This window comes from Cupressus sempervirens, chromosome 5 (genome assembly GCF_028749045.1).
Source record: "Cupressus sempervirens isolate cs-2001-9-10 chromosome 5, ASM2874904v1, whole genome shotgun sequence".
Classification (NCBI taxonomy): Eukaryota; Viridiplantae; Streptophyta; class Pinopsida; order Cupressales; family Cupressaceae; genus Cupressus; species Cupressus sempervirens.
The window spans coordinates 470540311-470560654 of record NC_143122.1 but is presented as its reverse complement, the minus strand read 5'-3'; the positions used below and the strand labels follow the sequence as shown (position 1 = coordinate 470560654).

Genomic DNA, 20344 nt, shown 5'->3' with positions numbered 1-20344 from the left:
AAGGTGCTTGAGCACATTGCTCAACACATTGCCATAAACTAGGTAGAACTATCCTCAATTTTGGGCAATCTTGAACATTCTTTTTCCAATGTGACATCACTTTTTGCTAAGTTATGTGATGTTACCAAATTCACCAAGGAGATAAAGGAGAAATTGAATAAGATTGATATAGATATGAAGGCTAGTGCTCAAAGGCTATAGCTTGACCCCAACTTAAGCTCAACTCATCACATTAAGGTGAGATTTTTGTCAGATGTGCAGGCAGAATTGCTAAAAGAAGAAGCCAAGATCAGGTCCACTTTGATAGATATACAAAACATGATCCTTCTAGTTATGGACACAATGCAGAAACATATTGCATATTCAAAGACACTGGTCTAGGATAACAATTTCTCTATTGCAGATCATATGATTGAACTTTTAGTAGAAGTTCAAGTGGCACTCTCCACCTGCAAAATGTTGCAAGACAACTGGGATAAGACATTGGCTCTTATTCTCAATGTACACTCCGAGTTTCTCTCACATTTTGGTGTCTCTATTTGAATGTATTGCATAATTCTTTGGCATTATTGTCAAAAAGGGGGAGTAAGAGACATGTGGATAAGAGATGATAAGAGACATGTGAAGATAATGGGAGAGAAAATAGATTGATATATGTAGAATAAAAGGAAGAGAAAGACTATGTATATATTATGTCATATGTATGGGGGAGATATGTGAAAATGTATATACAACAACTTTACAAAGATAAATTTTGAAAAATCATAATCAGTATGTTAGTGTATATAAGTCTTGGCTTATAAGTATTTTTGTCACTAATGCCAAAGGGGGAGATTGTTGGCATTATGTTGTAGTTGTCATTAGTGACAATACTTATTCAATTCTATATGGTTACCAAGCTCATCACTCAGTCTCCAGTGTTTACCAAGCAATCCAGTGATAACCAAGTTTCACAGTTCACACCAAGCATTCCTGAAGCTACTGAGTGAATATAGACAGTGTGCAGTCCAACAGTGTTCACTGAGCAAATAGTGGTCACCAAGCTTCATAGTGTCTACTAAGTCATCAATTTGTGTGATGAGAAGCCAATGTCTACTGAGTGATGGAATGAGCAATGCTTACCAAGTGCAAGCAAGGTAAAAAAAGTATTCAATATCTACCAAGTAACATTATATCTACCGAGTCTCCAATGGTCACTGAGTTCAAAGCTACGTTGTGTGATTAGTATGGAACATGCCTCTACTTCTACCAAGTGCATGATGATGCTGAGTAATGTAGTAGACGCTGAGTATCAAAAGTTCACCAAGTCAGCTTACAGAACCCGAGTTTCTACTATTTGGCCGACTCAATAATATTTTGTTCACTTGTGTTTTAGCCAACCTTGTAATTGTAAATATTGGAATGGTATATATATGTAATGTATTGTATCATTTGCAATATATGCATGAGTGTATGGATGGAAATGTAATATTTTGAGAAGAGTAAATGTGAATCATGAATAGAGTAGAGTATTCAGCAAGGTCTACAAGGAGCAATAAAGTTATATCAATCACAAGCGGTGATATGTACTTCAAGGATCTAATTAGCAATCAAGTTGTAAGTCAGATCCATTGTTTCATCCTAACAGGTGAATCAGTTTTCTAAATCCTTTAACATGTTAGACTTAACAGTCTTTCTTTAAATCTCTTAATAGAGTGCATACTTCATTGTATGTTTGTAAAAGCTCTAACAAGGTGGATCTAGCAATCCAAATTGCTCTTAATAGGGCAGATCATCAAAAGTGGTCAATGTAAGTCTTAACAAGCCAACTTTATATTGCAGTAGTGAAGTTTTGTGGGTATCATCCCCACCCCAGTTTTACTTTCTATTTGGAAGGTTTCTGGGTCACCAAATATTGTGTTCATGTGTCATGAAATTTTATCTTTTCTCATGCATGCAGTAGATTAAATGAATGAATGGTGAATGGATTAAGTGTTGAATTAATTTAAAGTTTTTGAAGTTATTGATTCACCCCTTCCCTCTTAGTAACTTAGCAAGTCTTGATTATTTCCAACAATTTGGTTTTGACATACCTAGACCTATAGTCATACATTGTGATAATCAGAGTGCCATTGAAATCTCAAAACATTCAGTGCAACATCAACAGACAAAACACATTGAGCTTCATATGCACTATATCAGAGAGTTGATTCATGAGAAAGTCATTGCATTACAGTATTGTCCTACAAAGCAGCAGATTGTCAACATCTTCACCAAGCCCTTCACTGAGGTCAAGTATCTTCATTTGAGAGATCTCTTGGGGTTGCAGGATTTTTCACCAGGGGGGTCATATGACTCTTCTCTTCTTTATTGTATTTATCTCTCTTTTTGGGGGAGGGTTTTTCTTATGAGCTTTTCCCTCTTTCTCCATTTTCAAAGAGATTTCATTTCATTGCAGTGGATTGTATTGCATTGTATGTACATCATTGCATTTGTACATGGGTACCTAACATGACCTAGTAGCCAGGACCCATCATACACTTTCATCATAGCTTTTGTGAGCTTAAGTGCATTCCCCTGAGTTTCACTAAAGGTGGGGTGTTAGTGTAAATAATGAATTACTATTTAGGCTTTACTTAAGTTTACTTAGGTTAAATGTATTATTTTATTAGTTGTTATGTAGACACCTAGGAGTATGCATACTCATACGAGTTGTCTTGTTGACAACACAAAATTTAGCAACTCATTTTAGCACATGGTGTCTACAACATAGGAGTTTGCATATTCAACTGAGTTGTCATGTAGACAACATAGTTGTTTGCACTCTAATTAAGCAGATGGTGTCTACAATATCTTTTTATGTGACACACCTATGCAAGCTTATCCTCTCATCATGACACAAACTCCTATGCTCAATGGAGGATAATCCACTCTTGGTGGACATGTGCTTAGTTGTGAGGCTTATCATTTTGCTAACTCCTAGCCATTCTAGAGGCCTTTGTATATAAGTACTTCTAGTGTACATGTGCATTAATTCATTCTCATATTGTTATTATGATCATACATCATTTGGTCCATATTGTGCTTTGTTCATGAGCTTCTTGATCTTGGTGTCATTTTTCCCTAAGGCAAATTCTTACATTTTGATTCACCAAATATCATGTTTGCAACCCATTTCGTAAATTCAAATCAATGGTATAAGAGAGGGAGCACTCCTATATACCAACTAACATAGGAAATTCCAATAAAATATTAGGATTGACCATGAGAAATTTGTTAGAATACCTTCCTTTGCAGCACACAAAACCAAAGATGTCAAATAATTTGGCAGACTCTGTGAAGAAGATGGTGGAAGAGGCTTTGACTAGGCAATGAGAAGATATGATGAGTAAGTTTTCAGAAATTTTGAAGACCCAACAAGTGCCCAATTCAGTAGCACCATTCCATGGGAACACCCCTTTTAAAGTACAGGTGAATCTTGATATCTAAAATTTTGAAGGAAAAGTTGATGCTGATGCTGTTGATAATTGGTTATCCAAGTTAGAATGATACTTCTTGTAAACAAATTTTTTGATGGAGAAAAAATAATATTTGCCCTCTTGAAACCCATGTCAAACTAGCATGGGAAACAAAATTATTGAATAAGGAAAGCGAAGCTGGAGAAGAGTTGGAAATACTCTCTAATAATAAACCCACTTGGGGAGAATTTGTGGAATACATAAAAGAAGCATACTTTCCTGAAGATGCATATGAACAAAAATATATAGAATGGTAGTTGCTTTGACAAAAGAGGGACCAATCTGTACAAGATTACACCAATACATTCCATGCACTCTCTACAAAACTTGGTATAGAAGATTCAAAGAAGCATCAAATTTTGAAATATTATAGTGGGCTTCATAGATACATTCAAGATGAAATGGAATTCTTGAATATTGAAACATTGGCAACTACTTACAAATATGCTACAAAAATTGAACCCAAACAGAAAGGAAAAAAATATTTTTTTAAAATAATAAGCCAAGGGGTGAAGGCAGTAAAAAATTTGGAGGAAAACCAATGGGGAAGGACCCTCCCTCAAATCCCCCCAAGAATACCTGGTGGGCTACTAAAAAGACACAAAAAAATATAGGCATGTGGTGTGAGATACATAAGAGTTCAACTCATAACACAAAGGAGTGTCGAAGAATTGAAAACTTGATGATAGAAATATGAGGAGATGAAGCTGAGCCTAAATCCACACCAATAGAAACTCCTAACAATGATTCAGTGATAGAAGCAAACCCGCATGCCATAGTTGCAACATCGAAAGTAGTTCCACATGAAGATGAAGAGAGTGGTAGCCAAAAGAACTTAATTTCTATGTAAACAACCAATATATTAAGTTTAAAGATGACAAGACACCCACAACCATACTCTATGGGATGGGTTAATGAAGGAAAATATATTCAAATAAATCAATAGTATCGCCTATCATACTCAATCAAACCATTCAAGGATGAAGTAATTTGTGATGTAGCACCTTCAAATGTAACTGATGTTTTGTTGGGCCAGCCATACATGTATCAAAGGCATGAGGTATATGAATCCAAACCATGCAATGTCACAATCAAGCTTGGTGAAAAGAAATATAGAATACCAGAGGTATGCCCAACTCAAGTTGCTTCTTGAATTAATGCTAAACAATGTAAATGTTTAATTTCGCAAACTAAAACTTTTGTACTTCTCATGATTTGTTCTGAGAAAACAAGGTTAGTTGTCCTCAACACACACACTGAGTTAGCCACAACAATAGACTAGCAAAAGGAGATGGATAAAATCTTGACAGAATACCATAGTGTGTTTAAATCACCAAAAGGGGTCCCAACACACTGTCAAGTCAAGCATTCTATTGATTTAGTTCCAAGAACATCATTACCACATGAGCCACTATATAGGAGGTCAGTTATAGAAAATGATGAAATTAAGAGATAGATTCAAGAATTGATTGAAAAGGGACATATTAGGCTAAGTGCTTCACCTTGTGGTAGCCCTATTATTTTGGCAAGAAAGAAAGATGGGACATGGAGACTTTGTATTGATTATAGGGAACTTAACAAAATTACTGTGAAAAATAGATATCCAATTCCTCGAATTGATGATCTTTTGGATCAACTTAAGCGGCTAAGTTCTTTACAAAATTTGATTTGAAATATGGATATCATCAAGTACCAATTGATCCATCGGATGTATGGAAGACTGCATTCAAGTCCAAGGAAGGTTTGTTTGAATGGTTAGTTATGCCTTTTGGCCTTACAAATGATCCCACTACATTTATGAGGTTGATGAATGATGTGCTTAGACCATTCATTGATTGTTTTGTAGTTGTTTATTTGGATGATATCCTCATTTTTAGTAAAACTTGGTTTGAACATTTGCAACATGTTGAATAAGTACTCTTGAGTTTGCAAAAACATGAACTCTATGCCAACATAAACATGTGCTCTTTTGGTATGCAAAGCATCCAGTACTTAGGGTACATAATTAATTGTGAGGGTGTTCATGTGGACCCTACAAAGATACAAATAATTAGAGATTGGCCACCTCCTAAAAATTTCATAGCACTTTGAAATTTCTTGGGTCTAGCCAACTTCTATCGTAGATTTGTATTTGGTTTTTCACATTTATCATGGCCTCTTGATCAGTTAGTCAAAGGTGGAACACAAACAAATTTTTTGTGGACAGAGGATAAAGAACAAACAAAAAAAATTTGAGGAATTAAAACACAGATTATGTTCAACTTCAGTATTGGTCCTTCCAGATTTGCAACAATCATTTGAAATAGAAACAAATGCATCAGATTACGCTCTTGGCACTGTACTCATGCAACATGGGCATCCTATTGCATATCATAGTGAGATATTTTTTGAAATAGCTCAAAGGTACCCCACCTATGACAAGGAGTTGTATGCCATTGCTTAGGCCTGTAAATAGTGGAAGCACTATATTTTGGGAAAGGAAACTGTGATACATACAAATCATAAACCTCTTTAATTCTTGCAAACACAAGGGAAGTTGCAAAATGATAGACATAAGAGGTGGTCAACTTATTTGCAACAATTTCACCTCAACATTCGTCATAAAAAGGGCAATACTAATAAAGTAGTAGACTATTTGAGTAGGCCTCCAATCATAGGTTTGACAATGGTGTTGGATTCCTGTGGCCATCAAACAAAAACTCGGGCTCAACTATAAGATAATGATCTTGATTTTTGTAATGTGTACAATGCAGTCTTAGAAGGGAAGCATGTTCTTGAATTTTATATATAGGATGGGTTACTTTGTCATATTGGTCACATATGTGTCCCCAGTGAAGAAAGACAAAATTTGATATGGGAAGCACACTATAGCTGGGTGGCAGGGCATTTTGGCATTGGTAAGACTACTGCAATTCTCCAAAAGTATTTCTATCGACCAAAAATGAAACATGATGTTATTTTATATATACAATCTTGTGTTGCATGTGCAATTGCGAAGCCTTCAAACTGTAATTTGGGTCTCTATCTACCATTACCTATCCCTGATAAACCATGGCATTCTATTTTAATGGATTTTATGTCTAGGCTCCCAAGTAGTAGAAGGGGAAACGGTTGTATATATGTGGTAGTAGATAGATTTTCTAAGATGGCTATTATGGTGAGTTGTAAAAAAATGATTTTAGCAGAGGAGGCTGCCAAGCTATTTTTTGAACATGTTTGCATTCACTTTGGGCTACCAAAAAGTATTATTTCAGATAGGGATAACAGGTTCCTCAATAATTTTTAGTCTTCATTATGGGCTAGAATGGACATGAAGTTGATAAAGTCTACAACATTTCATCCTCAAATAGATGGTCAAATAGAGGTAGTCAATAGAATGATTATCCATATCCTTCGAATGTACCACTCCAAACACCAATGTACATGGGATGAGAGCTTGCCTTGTGTGCAAGATAGCTACAACCATGCACTCCACACAACTATAGGACATAGTCCATTTGAGGTTTGTCTTGGGTATCAACCATTGGCACCTTTACCCATCTTGCAATCCAGACAACCACTCAATATTGAAAAGGAAGCAGATAAAGCAGACAAATGTATTGAAAAGATCAAATAGTTACAACAAGAAGTTCATGATATTTTAGAGTAGAGCAATAAGAAGTATAAGGAAAATCATGATCAACATAGAACTCCTCGTCATGTATAGGTTGGTGACAAGGTATGGCTACATCTTTAGAAGGAGCGCCTCCAAGGACCTTATAGAAAGCTTCATCCTATTAGGTATGGACCATATACCATTAAGAAACAAGTTGGTGAGAATGCTTTTGAACTTAATCTGCCACAGTTTTTGGGATTACACCAATTTTCTAATGTGGAATTGTTGCGACCCTATTTTCCTTTGTTATTGGACATCTCTCAAGCTGTTTAACATATTCATGCTACCGAATTGAATCCATCCACTGCTACTCCATTACAGTGTGATCATGTCACTAAAGTCATGCTGAAATCTTGAGAAATCAAAATTAGATCATTACCACCCCAGAGTTCCAAAAGGCTAGTGCGCTTTTGTGTTAGATGGATCAACATAAATTATGTGGAATGTTACAAGGAAACCTTGGCAATGAAGTAAAAATACTAGATTTTAGCAAACTTAATTTTCTCTTTGAGAGTAAAACTCTATTTTTTTGGCTTTTGAAGATTATATACTTACAATGATTAGAAAGTAAAGATAAAAAACTCTAAATTCTAAGCTAATGTACAATTACTCTAACCATGATTTTTGAAGAAATTGCAAATTAATTAGGGATGCAAGAAACCAAATGTAAATGAAACTGAATTCTAGACAATGATTTTTCAAACACACACTTGTTCATATAGATGATTAGATTGGATCAATAAACCATGAAAATATAAACTAGAAATATTTTACAATTCATATTTAGAATGATCCAGTAAACTAAGGAATTCATTTAACAACAAATCTGTCATAATTCATCAAAATCAAAAGGTCATTGTCTAGAGACAAATCCTTCATCAAGCACATAAACGATCCAACCAAGTTATCAGGCACAATAAATTAATATTTGATAATCACCACCAACTAACAAGGTCAATTGAGTAAACCTAGAAAACACATAAATGAATCTTAAATCTGAATTTTTTTGTGAACACCTCAAAACACTAAGATTGCAACACTACTTATTTTTTGTGTTTACATAAAGAAAACTCAACCCCTATTACAAACAAATCGAAGATTTATAAGGATTTGACAAGTGAAAATTATCGAAACAATAACTAGGATATTTGGGCACTATTTTAGGTGAAAATAAAATGGGAACAATAATCAAACTACCCTAAACTACCTCTAAACTAAAGATTAATAAATTTGCCCCACAGAGTCTAACAAAAAAAAAATCTCATCCAAACCAAATTTCAAAAGTAAATCAAGCTTATCTTTTTAAAATTTATTTTATGTATTAAGTACATTGATAAGGACTTTTATTTAATAATTTGTTTTACTTTATACTTTTATCTTTTTTATGATGGTTTTTTTTCTTTTAAATATATTTTAAGATTTTTTTTTTTTAATAATAAAATACTAAAAATTATTAAGAATATTCAAATGTTACTGTTTATAATTTTTTTTACAGGTTTGAAATCTAGATGATCTTATTTGTATTATCAACTTTTTAAATCTTGGAGCTTAAAATTATTAAGCTGAGCTGCTAGATTTAATATATTCCTAAAACCTCTCAAAGGCTCCTCTAAAAATATATTTGGGAACCTCTTCCACAAAACCTCATCTTAGGTAATGTAGGCAAAAGCAAAATCAAGAGAGGCCACTATCAAATTTTAAAATACTTAAAATATTTAAAAAAATCAGCATTTGTTGACAACGCTGTAAAAAAAAATTAAATTTAATACATTTTGTTAGAAATTAGCCAAGGCCAAACTCAAGGGCCACGAGTAATTTGGAAGGCTGTTGACGCTGAACGCAGAGCAGTTGCAAAAACCTGACCGCGGTGTTTTTGGCGCCAAAATGCTAAATACAGAGGAAAGATATAATTTGGGGTGGAATTGAAAGGAGAAGTTGAGATGCAATGGGAGGAGGAGCAGAAGAGCTGTTGAATGTACAACCCCATTCATCCATTGCAATAGAGTACGGTAAATCCTTCGGAACCCACCACGATCTCACTCTGCTTGAGGTCGACGATGCTGTCTTCGACCAAATTTTGGATAACAGGTACCCTTATTTCTCCTTCAACAGCCTTTCATTCTGCATTTCCTATGTTTTAGGTTATAGCCAGGATCAAAATGAGTATTTATGTTTTGAATTGTTCGCGTCTTGGCAGGGTGACTATTCGAGGAAGTCCTGATGAGGAAGCTCTTCTCTGTACTTCCTCCAAAACTTATGCCATCAAATTTGTTTCCACCACAAACTCTGTTTTCTTGGTTCCCCCTCAAAACTTTCAGTCTGAAGAGGGCGATCCACACGGTGAGCCTGAAAAGGCCATTGCCGCCGCCATTCAACTAGCTCCAGGTCATTTGGAGCTTAACCATGTCGCGCCTAGGCTTGAGAATCTCAGATTCCTTCTCAGAAAGAGGCCTTATAAAGAAGACATTGAATCGGAAGTGGGGAACTCGGAGGGCTTATACAGGTGGGAAGATCTCCTAGAGAATGTTCAGGCAAGCGAAGAGGAATTGAGGGAGGGTTTGAAATCTCTGGCAGCGGTTGAAATTGAGGGTTACTGGAGAATAGTGGATGAGGCATTCATGGGCTGTCTTCTGGATGTACTCATTCTCAATTCCGTCCAGCACGATTGGTCTCTCAATGCATTGAAGGCTGATGTTGTTCTTCCCGTGCTTGAGCAAGATGGGTATTCCAATAAACTTGCCCTGCATTGCTTGGAGACCTTTGGAAGCAGAGTGGATTCCAATGGCCGATCTGCAGAAAATGGGGAAGGGGATACAACTTGGGCTCTGAATGAGAGGCTTGTGTGTTTGCACTATGCCAAACAGCTCCTGAATGCTGGGAGATGGAAGTTAGATGACTTTATGGAAGCTTGGATGCAGAACTTGCCTTCAGGAATGCATGCCCAGATGGAGATGCTCAGGGGTGAAGCCTTGTTTGAGAGATTTGGTGCAGAGATGTGGGTTCATCCATTTAGTGTCTCTCTTCTACCCACAACTCCTTCAGAACGATTTGCTGCTCTTTTCAGAGAAAGACCAAGGTGGGAATGGCAAGATTTAGAGCCCTACATCCGGTATGTTGTCCTCTCAGTCTAATTCATTGCAAGTTTCAAAAGTATTCGAGGATAAATTAGGAATTTTTGTATTTACCTTGCGATCTACTGCTTTACTAAAAGTTTGCTACTACGACTAGGGTAGTTAATGGTCAAAAAGTGCCCACAATGTCAAATCAATACTAAATCAAAAATCACATTGATCTAACATTCATCTCTCCCTATCAGGATATAACTATGTAGTTTTTGAGTCAAACTCGTTGACCTATGTTTGATGAGTTGTGATTTAATGTGAATCAATTTATTATGAGAATAAATGGAACACTTAGTACTCATTGAATCTAGGTGATGCTCATAAAGGGCCTTGGCTAAGGGGCAACATATATGCACCCTATCTGCTTGTTTTTAGTATAAGTGCATTGTATTTACACTATGGAACGGTGCATTCTCGCGGCGCCCTCACAAATGTGTAGCACTGGGACCCATCCCAGTACTACTCCAGCTCGAACACTCTTAACTATGGAGTTTCCTCCATAGTTAAACCTACTCTGCTCGCAACCCCATTTGCAAAGCCTTCATCTATTTAACAATTACTGAAATAGATTCAGACCTAGAAACCATCTCTTCTACAATACACAAACATAAGAACGACATCTCAGAATCCATCAGAAACATAAGGGTTTACGCTTAGACATAAAGCACAAATCTAGAACATAAATGTTATGAGTTTCCAAGTTCCACGTTTGAAAGTTCTACTGTTTCCAAATTTATTGTTCAAACTGCATTGTCTAAATTCTCTGTTGATAAATCTTATTTGCAAGTTTAACTACTTCTTAACTGATGGTACACAATATATGCCGTTTCCAATGTTGAATGTCAGGCTACATTCCATTACTATATAGCTTCTCTTTTAGCGCTTCGTTAATGAAAATGAAATGTTTGCAATTTTAGTGAATTGTATTGTTCTTGAATACACGCTTTCGAATCTGAAGCTTTTTTTTTGTTTCGTAGCATGAGTTTATACAGTTCAGATAAGATTTTATTGATCGAGTTGTTTGTTTTTAAATTGATATATCTGACCACATTCATCGATTTACAATCAGAAAGAGAGAGTGTGATTATAAAGTATATATTTTTAAAAATATGATCTGAATTTTGTCAGAGAAGCAAATACGGTTTAATCCAAAAACAATCTCATCTGATCAAAACAATTATACATTTGATATGATAGGGATTTGCGGGTGCCTGGTCTCACTGCTGAAGGTTTACTAATAAAGTACACAAGAAAAACTCAACCAACTGCAGATGCGACCCCTGTCTTCAGTGCTAGATAAGCTGTTAAAATTTGTGCCTAATGATATGCTTCGCACTCACTCGCTACATTTACCAGGCAAATGTAGTTATGGTTGCATCCAACAAGCAAGAATTGTTTGGAGGCACATTGGTTGTGAGTGAAGTGAGAGAGGCTCTGAAAGTTGGGTTTGTAGATTGATTCCAAAATGTAACGTTTTTTACAGAGAAACAAATATCATAAATTTAAGTTTTTAATTATGTATTCATGTTGAATAGAGGAGTCAAATATCTGGCAGAATTTGTGAAGTCAAGTATCAGCATTCATGATAATAATCTTCATTTGAATAAACTGTCTTTCATTGATGTGTTCATGATAATAATCTTCATTTGAATAAACTGTCTTTCATTGATGTGTTGTGGATTTAGAGAGTTTGAGCTTGCTAGTCTCATATTTGTTTTTAACATGGTCTGATCATTGATACACCTCTCAGCACTTGAAGTAATCTTTCATTGGATTTATAGAGTTTCATTATAAACTTATATTTTTAATGAATTGTATTTAGTCGATGTTTTTCCAATGATCTGATCAGTAATCTGTTTCTGAGGGTTCATGTATTAATCTTTCATTAGTATATGTTTGAAATCACTGTTCACATAAATGTTAGGAACATTGCATTATCAAATGTATATAATGATGATGCAGAAACTACTAAGGTTTGTTAGAGTATGTACATTGATATTCAATAACAATTTAACTTTTCATTAGAATATTGTATCATTGGATACATGTAATAATGATATATACTAGTATTTGTATTTAAAGAAAGTCTAATGATTAAGTCAGTAAGTGTTTGATTTTAAGGCTTGCATAAAGTTTATACATATTAAAAAAATGTATATAATTGTTAATTTTGCAAACATTTATCATTTTAGAAGGCAGTCTTCTACATAATAGCATCTATTTTGGATGAATTAAGGCTACATTAGTGTTCTATTATGTTTTCTTAGACTCTCTAAAGAAATATCATTCAAATGCATGAAAACATATTAAAAATATAACTATAATTTTTCTTTGTTTCCTCTTTTTGATCAAGTGTGAATGTATAGTAGATAAGATGATATGAGTGACAAGCAACACAATTTTATGAATTGAAGGAAGGAAATGATTTAAATTGTAGTACTCAAAAAGTGGGTGTACAAGTAACTTCACATATTGGACTTATTGCAAGATCAAGTGGGTATGCTCATATTGACCAAGAGGGTGATATTTGCAAAATAAATTTAAATCTTGTAAGAATGGACATCTAGCTTGATCTTGTCTCATGCTTCACAACTAAAGCCATTGCAAATTGGAGTTGAATCAAGCTTTCAAACCCCACCAAAAAAGTCAATCAATATTGAGGTAATAGTTTATATGCTCTGTTGATGAAATGGAATCACAAACTTGACATGTAGTTGGTGGGCTACCTAATCTCCATGGTCATTTAATGACATACTACTCTAGTACTCAATAATTTTTCTATTTTACATGAGTGAGAAGACATTCCAAAAGTTCAAATAATGTAGCTTTATAATGAAAAAAATCTCTTTAAGGAAGAATGTAGCTCTATAGAGACGAGAACACTAAACCTATCTCAATCATACAATACTAAATATAATCACATAAATTTATTGTCATGTTTGAGACTTCAAGTGATAAAACAAATAAGTAAAAGCAAAATGATGAAGTAAAGAAGTCACTTTAACCTTTAGTAACAACAAAATTCATAAGTAGGAAACATGCAACTTAAGTGAAATGAGAGAGAAAATAATTCTAGTTACAAACCTATATTTATTCAAATTTCAAATTAATAGTCAGTTAGAGCCAAGTAAAGAGGTGGACTATTTTAGTATAATCTGTATCAAATCCAACTAAGTTGAAAATTCATTGTGTTAAATGCATAAACCACTCTAATTTTTTTTATAATAGTTTTAACTATCTAATATGCTCATTGTGAAGTTTTGACTCATACAATGCATGTGTTCCTTTATAGTGATAGGTCCTCTAAATCACATCCAAATATGATCATCTAACCCATCCAATATATAGTTATAGTTAAATTAATTTGTCTTCTATCTTATTTTATTTTATTTTTAATTTGGGTTAGTTATAGTCAAATTAATATAGAATGAAACAAGATTGAAAAACATTATTATGATCTATAAGTCTACACATTGAAATTGTGTAAGCCTTATTTGAAATGACTATGTGAACTAGTATTTTCTTGATTCCCAGTCAAGAGGATGGCCTCAATAAGAACCATGTTTGTCTCTCAATGCTTCCCTGTTGCATGATGAAGATGTGTTGTAAATATTATTTCTTGGTATAACAAGCATATCGTGAAACACCGCAATGAGGTGGATAGGTGGATTCAAAATACCAAGTCTTGACAAAATATGTTTAAGGCAGTCGATAAGAAGAAGGCCAAGGACGCCAAGATAGATGATAGCAACTTGTTGAATTCCCTTTGAGTAGCAAAGGAAGATGCTCAAAACAACCTTGCAAATCATGAACTGATTAACAAAGTAGCATGCATTAGAAACTCTCTCAAAATAATCTAGGGTAGGAAGATTAAAGAGGCTAGGGTAAAGTCAAGGATCAATTGGATGAACTTGGGAGAAAAAGGATCCAAGTTTATTTTTCATGCACTTAAAATGAAAGAGGCTAGAGACAAATTTCTTGTATTTGTGAGGAGGGTAATAACCTTAGTTCCCAAGAGTATATTCTCAAGACTTTCTATAATTTCTACAGTAAACTATTTTCTTTGGAAGATAATGGAGTTTGGATGGAATTTTCAAGAAGCAAAATCAGAAGTATTATTCCTAAAAATATTTTTGCAGAGGAGGCTAAAACTATAAGTTTTGAACTGATAGTGGATGAGATCAAATGGGTTATCTCAAAACTCAATAATGAGAAAGCTTTGGGACCGCGTGGGCTCTCAGTTGAATTCTATAAAAAGAACATTGATTGGATTAGAGAGGGTTTGTTGAGTGTGTACAATGAAGCTTTCCAGAATGGGTTCCTAGGAGCAAACATTAATGTTGGGCTAATCAAATTGACTCCCAAGGAAGGCGACAAATCTCATAAAAAATTGGAGACCTATTACCCTTCTAAATGTTTTATATAAGATTTTAGCTAAATCCTTGGCCCTCAAAATTGAAAACTTACTTCCTAAGATCGTCAACCCAACTCAAATTGGCTTTTTGAAAGGAAGATACATTCTTGAGAGCCTAATCTCTTTCTGGGAGACACTAGATTGGGCCAAAGCTTCTAGGCAAAAAGGAGGAATGTTGCTTATAAACAATTAAAAAGCCTATGACAAAATTGAATGGGGTTTTATTCTTGATATGTTGAATGTAATGGGTTTGCCTCCATTTTTTGAAATAGTCTCCACATTTCTTCTTGGTGCTAGGGTAGCTATTGAATTCATTAGGGCAAGGACTGAATTCTTTGAGCTGACAAGGTCAATCAGGCAAGGTTGTCCTCTTGCCCCATCCTTGTTTGTGATTGCAACAAATTCCTTACAATATCTTTTGAGCGATGATACTTTATCCCCTAGAGTACATGGCATCTTATTTCCAAACAAGGAAGAAATTTCCAATATTCAATTTGCAGATGACATGACTATTCTAATTACCCTAGAGGAGGATGATATGGATCATCTTATGGGGAAATTGGAGTTGTTTTTTCTGTCCTTGGGTAGCAAGATTTCCTTCTCAAATTCTGTTTTGCTAGGTTGGGAAGATAACCCTTCTAATTGGATGGATAGATTTGGTGTTTCATGGGAGGGACCTAATCATATTGTCAGATATAATCCCAACATAAATGATGTGTGGTTCAAAATTAGAGAGAAGATAATTAAGAAGCAAAACAAATGGATCGACAACTTCCTCTCTTTTGTAGGGCGAGTACAAGTCTGTAAAAAGATATTTTCTTCATACTCCATATATTTCTCCTTTGCTTATTCAACCAAAGCCAATTCGACTTTATACAACAAATCATTAGAGATTTCCTTTGATCTAATGACAAAGGGAATAAAAAAACCCATGTTGTCTATTAGGATTGGTGCGTTAGAAGCAAGGAGCTAGGAGGCTTGGGACATAAAGATTTAAGGATTCAAGGTATAGCCCTAGTAGTAAAATGGGTGGTTAAAGCTAGTCAAGGGGGAGAACCATAGAAGGCCCTAATAAGACACAATATTTCTTCTGGCCAACCTTACAAAGCTAAAAATTGGAGGGGGCATAACTTTTCAAATTTCTTAGCCATGGACTATAATGTGTCAGTGTTGGGTTCTAATGGTTTTAAATCTATCTGGAAAAGGTAGAAATATATTAGGCATTTCTTCAAAGAGGTTGGAGGCACTAAAGGGAAATACTTTCTTTGTGGCCTTAAATTAATCTGATGGAACTTGAAATATGGTGATAAATATATTTCTCTAGTACAAGTCTACTCTTCCAAGAAATGGGTTGAACAAGGAATTAGAACTTTTCAAAATGTTATCAGTGATGACAAGTTGATTCCTTGGGACACTCTCAAGAATGACTTGGGCATTCTTGATGCTCATTGGAGGACTTATGTTATTCTCTCTTATGCCATTTCAAAGCTTGGCCTTCCCCTTACCCGTATTCCTCTTGACCAGTGCTCCTTTCTTCTCAGATGGTTGGATCAGACCCCTTGTCACCTTGTCAGAGCTAAGTAGATATACTCCATGCTTACTCATAACCATGATATCTTTGAGCACCTTAATTGCAAGTGGCATTTGAACCTTTTGCTAGCTGTTTGGAGTAAGTACCTATTTGATCTTTGGTCCCTCCCTATTGATCCCAAGGTAGCTTGTTTCCTTACAAATTGCCTTGCAAAAAGCTAGGGGGAGCTTAATATCTATTCTATTTGCAAACTCCCAAAGTTAGTTTTCCATGTGTTCTTTGTTTGCTCTTTCATAAAGGAAATATGGAATATGTTTGGTATGGCTATTAATAGAGAGTTTTCACTACAAAATGATGTATCTCGGAACATTACTACTTGCAACAAATATTGTAAGATTTTCTAGTCTATTTCTTCTTCTATATTGTGACAGATTATTTGAAAAGTTATGAATAACAATATTTTTGCAAGGAGGGCTAGAAACCTTATCAAGCCTCTACAAACACTCATTTATGTTGATGTTAACCTATAGGTCACAACAATAATCAAGATGAAACAAAGTAAGTTTCTATGGATTCTTAGAGAAGGAAGAACCACAATGGAAAATAAAGAGATCTCTTATGGGTATACTACAGTTCAAGACAAGATGCATTCAAGATCTCACTAATAAAATTCATCCAATAATTGAAACAAAAGGGACAATGGAGGAAAGAGGTTGTTATGGCTCCAGGATCCTCACAGTTGATGGACCAATGGATTATGACTTCAGATACTCTCAACTAGACACTAATTATTTAGACTTTGATTAGGAAAAGCATCTTAATTATGACAATGAAAACCTAGATGATGACTCCCCTCAATAATGTATATGTGTTATTTTAGACTTCCTATTATATTTTGATATGTACTAAAACTTTGTTGATCTACTATTCGCTCTATTATACTTTGTTATTTTTTGATAACTCTTTATTGATGATTTGAACTCTAGTTCCAACCTAATGATATTCAATAGAAAAAAATGGGTATGTGAACTTGGATTAAATGTTTCAAATAACCTCTCTGTTAACATTAAATTAGAAAATATTGAGTATAAATAATGAAGCACGAATGAGCGAATAAATGCAAAAGAATGAAAGAGCTAGAGGAGTTATATATGAGTGTTGAAGGGTTCTCTCATAGCTTTATGGAATCAACAACTACGCTCCAAAGCTTAGGAAATTTCACCATACCAACCTTAGATTTCAATTGTATCATCAATGTGACGGTTATTCTCTTTTTTTCGATAATTTTTTAGTGAATTCTTACAATTAGAGAAGGTTATAAATGAAAGAAATGGAGTAACATATTTGGCTGGAGTAGAACAATTTCATGGTCTATCAAAGGTTCATGATCATATGAATAGAGGGTCCAAATATGGATACTTGATTTTACCCTTTGAGATTTGACATTGAAAACTTAAGCTACAAACTGAAGTTTTTTATAATTTCTGAACCATTTGTAGCCTTCTATAGGATCAAAGATGGGTATATGAAATTGGAATAATAAAAAATTCACTTAGGCATCCATCAAAGAGTTTCTATTACAAATATTGTTGCTTGTGGATTGAATTGGTCGCAAATATTGCAAACTCTTTTTTTTTGAAAAAATTGAAGGTGTAAAGTAGATAGAGATAATATGGGAGGATGGGGATAACATATTTAGAGATAGAGTGTGAAATGTCCCTTTACTGGTTTTGTATGATATTTCCAACCTCTAATCAGATTTTCAAGATCAAACAACTAATATCACAAAGATCCACCAAATTTCTCAAGAAACCCCAAATCGGGTATGCCAGAAATTGTGCCAAAAGCTTCACAGCTTCACCTATTATTAATAAATCTGAAAGTGGACATTTTTACAGAAATTTCAGCAGCATAACAGCCTACAAAATGACATTTCCAGATCCGTATAGCCTTTACACAACAGTTCTCAAATGTAGGACAAAAACTATGTTCATTGGGCTCCCGAAATTAACACAAAAATGCCTGGAAACACCACAAAAACACTAATAATCTATCTCAAAAGTTTAATCACGTCCCAATACATATATTCAGCTCTATTTTAACACCTTAAAGTCTGAAATACAACAGCAACCCAAACTGATATGAAATACTCAACTGAAAACACCAAACTCATACAAAAAACACACCCGAAAACCCACAAATCTGCACTGTTCAGCACAAAGGCAAACTCTGTATGAGCATGCACATGGAATGGCTTCAAACTCCCATCCTTAGCCTTCCTGGAAACCTGCAAACTCCCGTTCTTGGGTCTCCCTGGAAACCTGCAAACTCCCGTTCTTGGGTCTCCTTCTCCACAGGTTTGGCAGCCTCTGAAGAATAACAAAGAATGAGCAAAAATCAACTTCTGGAATCAACCCAAAATGCCTCCAAACCCCTTAAAAGAGGGCATAACCGTAACTCACGTCCAAGAGAGGTTAATGAAACATATTTTAATAATAATTTTCATTTATTAGTCCAACAGTTTCCAAAGATTAACCCCCTTTTTCCGAAACTTCACTTTCTTGGGCCTGCCTGCCTTAGCAAAGATTATTATTTTTTAATTATTTGAAAAGGGGACATGACAGAGTGTGAGAGAGAAAGATGGGGATAAAGGTGAAAATAGAGGATGATAGAAACATAGAATAAGAGGGGTGAGGGAATGGATCCACATAAATAAACAAGGAGTTATAAAATTAATTTTATTTGTAATAATAGGAATAATTTAAAAATGCATCAACAACTTATTAATTTAATAAAAAGTAATTTCAACTTTAGATAATAAGAATAAATTGAAAAAATACATAGAAAACTTATTAATTTGATTAATAATTAAATAAGAAGGTGAAACTAATTTTTTACTTTATCAAGAATAATATATACTCCTATAATTTATTCGAAGAACACTGCTTTTTATATTAATAAAGATAAATTCAATATTGGAAAGTACGAAATATTATAAAAGTGAAGCTAAATATAGTTAAATTCTTCAATAAATTAAATTTTTAAAATTAAAAATCATAATTCGAACAAAATATTAAAAAAAAAATATTTCTTTTAAAACTAAAATTTGAATTTGTCTATTAAAATTCACAATGATGAAAATAATAAGTAGCCTAAAATCCAATATAAGAAAAGTAGTATACTCACATTTGATGTTCAATTTTTCCTAAAACAAGATTTTATTCTAACATATCTTATTGTCAGAGTTAAATTTTAGTTAATAATTTTTATTTAAAATATTACTCTTATATTATTATTTATGTTTGTGAACTTCCCACTCTACAAAATTTATCATAAATTATTAAATTCAAAAAAATATAATTTTAATAATAAATTTACATATTATATCAATAATAAATAATGTAAAAAAATCAATATTTGTGTGAATCCAACCTAAAATGTTCATAGTTAATAAATTTAAATAATCAACTCATAAAATCATTTAAAAATTCACTTCATTTTACTAGCAATTCTAAAATTCCTTCAACAATCCAACCTAGCATAATGACTTAATAATAATAATAATAAACATACCTAATATTAAAGAAATATAATAAAATTATTACTTTTCGTTTTAATGTTTAACTATTTTATAAAAGAATTTAATCAAAAAATTCATCATACAACTTTGTTTCATATTTTTTTACCCTCTTAGTTATTTTAATGAGAAAAGGCCAAAAATATATACATCTAGAAGTAGAGGAAGATAAATAGTTGTCCCCAAAACCCACCACTTGTTAACATATGCTTCTAACAATCTTTGGATGTTTCTTATTGTTATGATTGTGGTACAATCCATATAATCACAAAAATGATCATTGTTTAAAGTGTGCAGGCATAGATTTTGTACGATAGAGCTTTGTTTTGTGTGCGACTAAACTCTGGTTTGCAGGCTAGAGTATTTTTTAGTAGTATGTCATACTGATCTTATCTAGATTATCATTCGGCTTGCTGGGTTTCATTGTTTTGTTCTTAGGCTTCTATCGTTTATTTTTATCATATGATTTCTAGAAGTCTATCGTACAATATCTTAGTGAAGTCTTCTTTACCATTATGTATTCTAGCAAGCTATTCTTGATTCTCTAA

The 20344-nt window shown here is 33.9% G+C and overlaps 1 protein-coding gene across 1 annotated transcript; it reads left to right on the top strand.

The window, feature by feature from the left end:
- The first annotated feature begins 8961 nt into the window (after positions 1–8961).
- On the top strand, positions 8962–11943 carry LOC149556797 (zinc ion binding protein). Its single transcript, XM_089831339.1, has 3 exons — positions 8962–9240; positions 9350–10261; positions 11472–11943. The coding sequence occupies exons 1-3, from the start codon at positions 9098–9100 to the stop codon at positions 11572–11574; spliced, it is 1158 nt and encodes a 385-aa protein (XP_089687465.1). The 5' UTR covers positions 8962–9097; the 3' UTR covers positions 11575–11943.
- The last annotated feature ends 8401 nt before the right edge of the window (positions 11944–20344 follow it).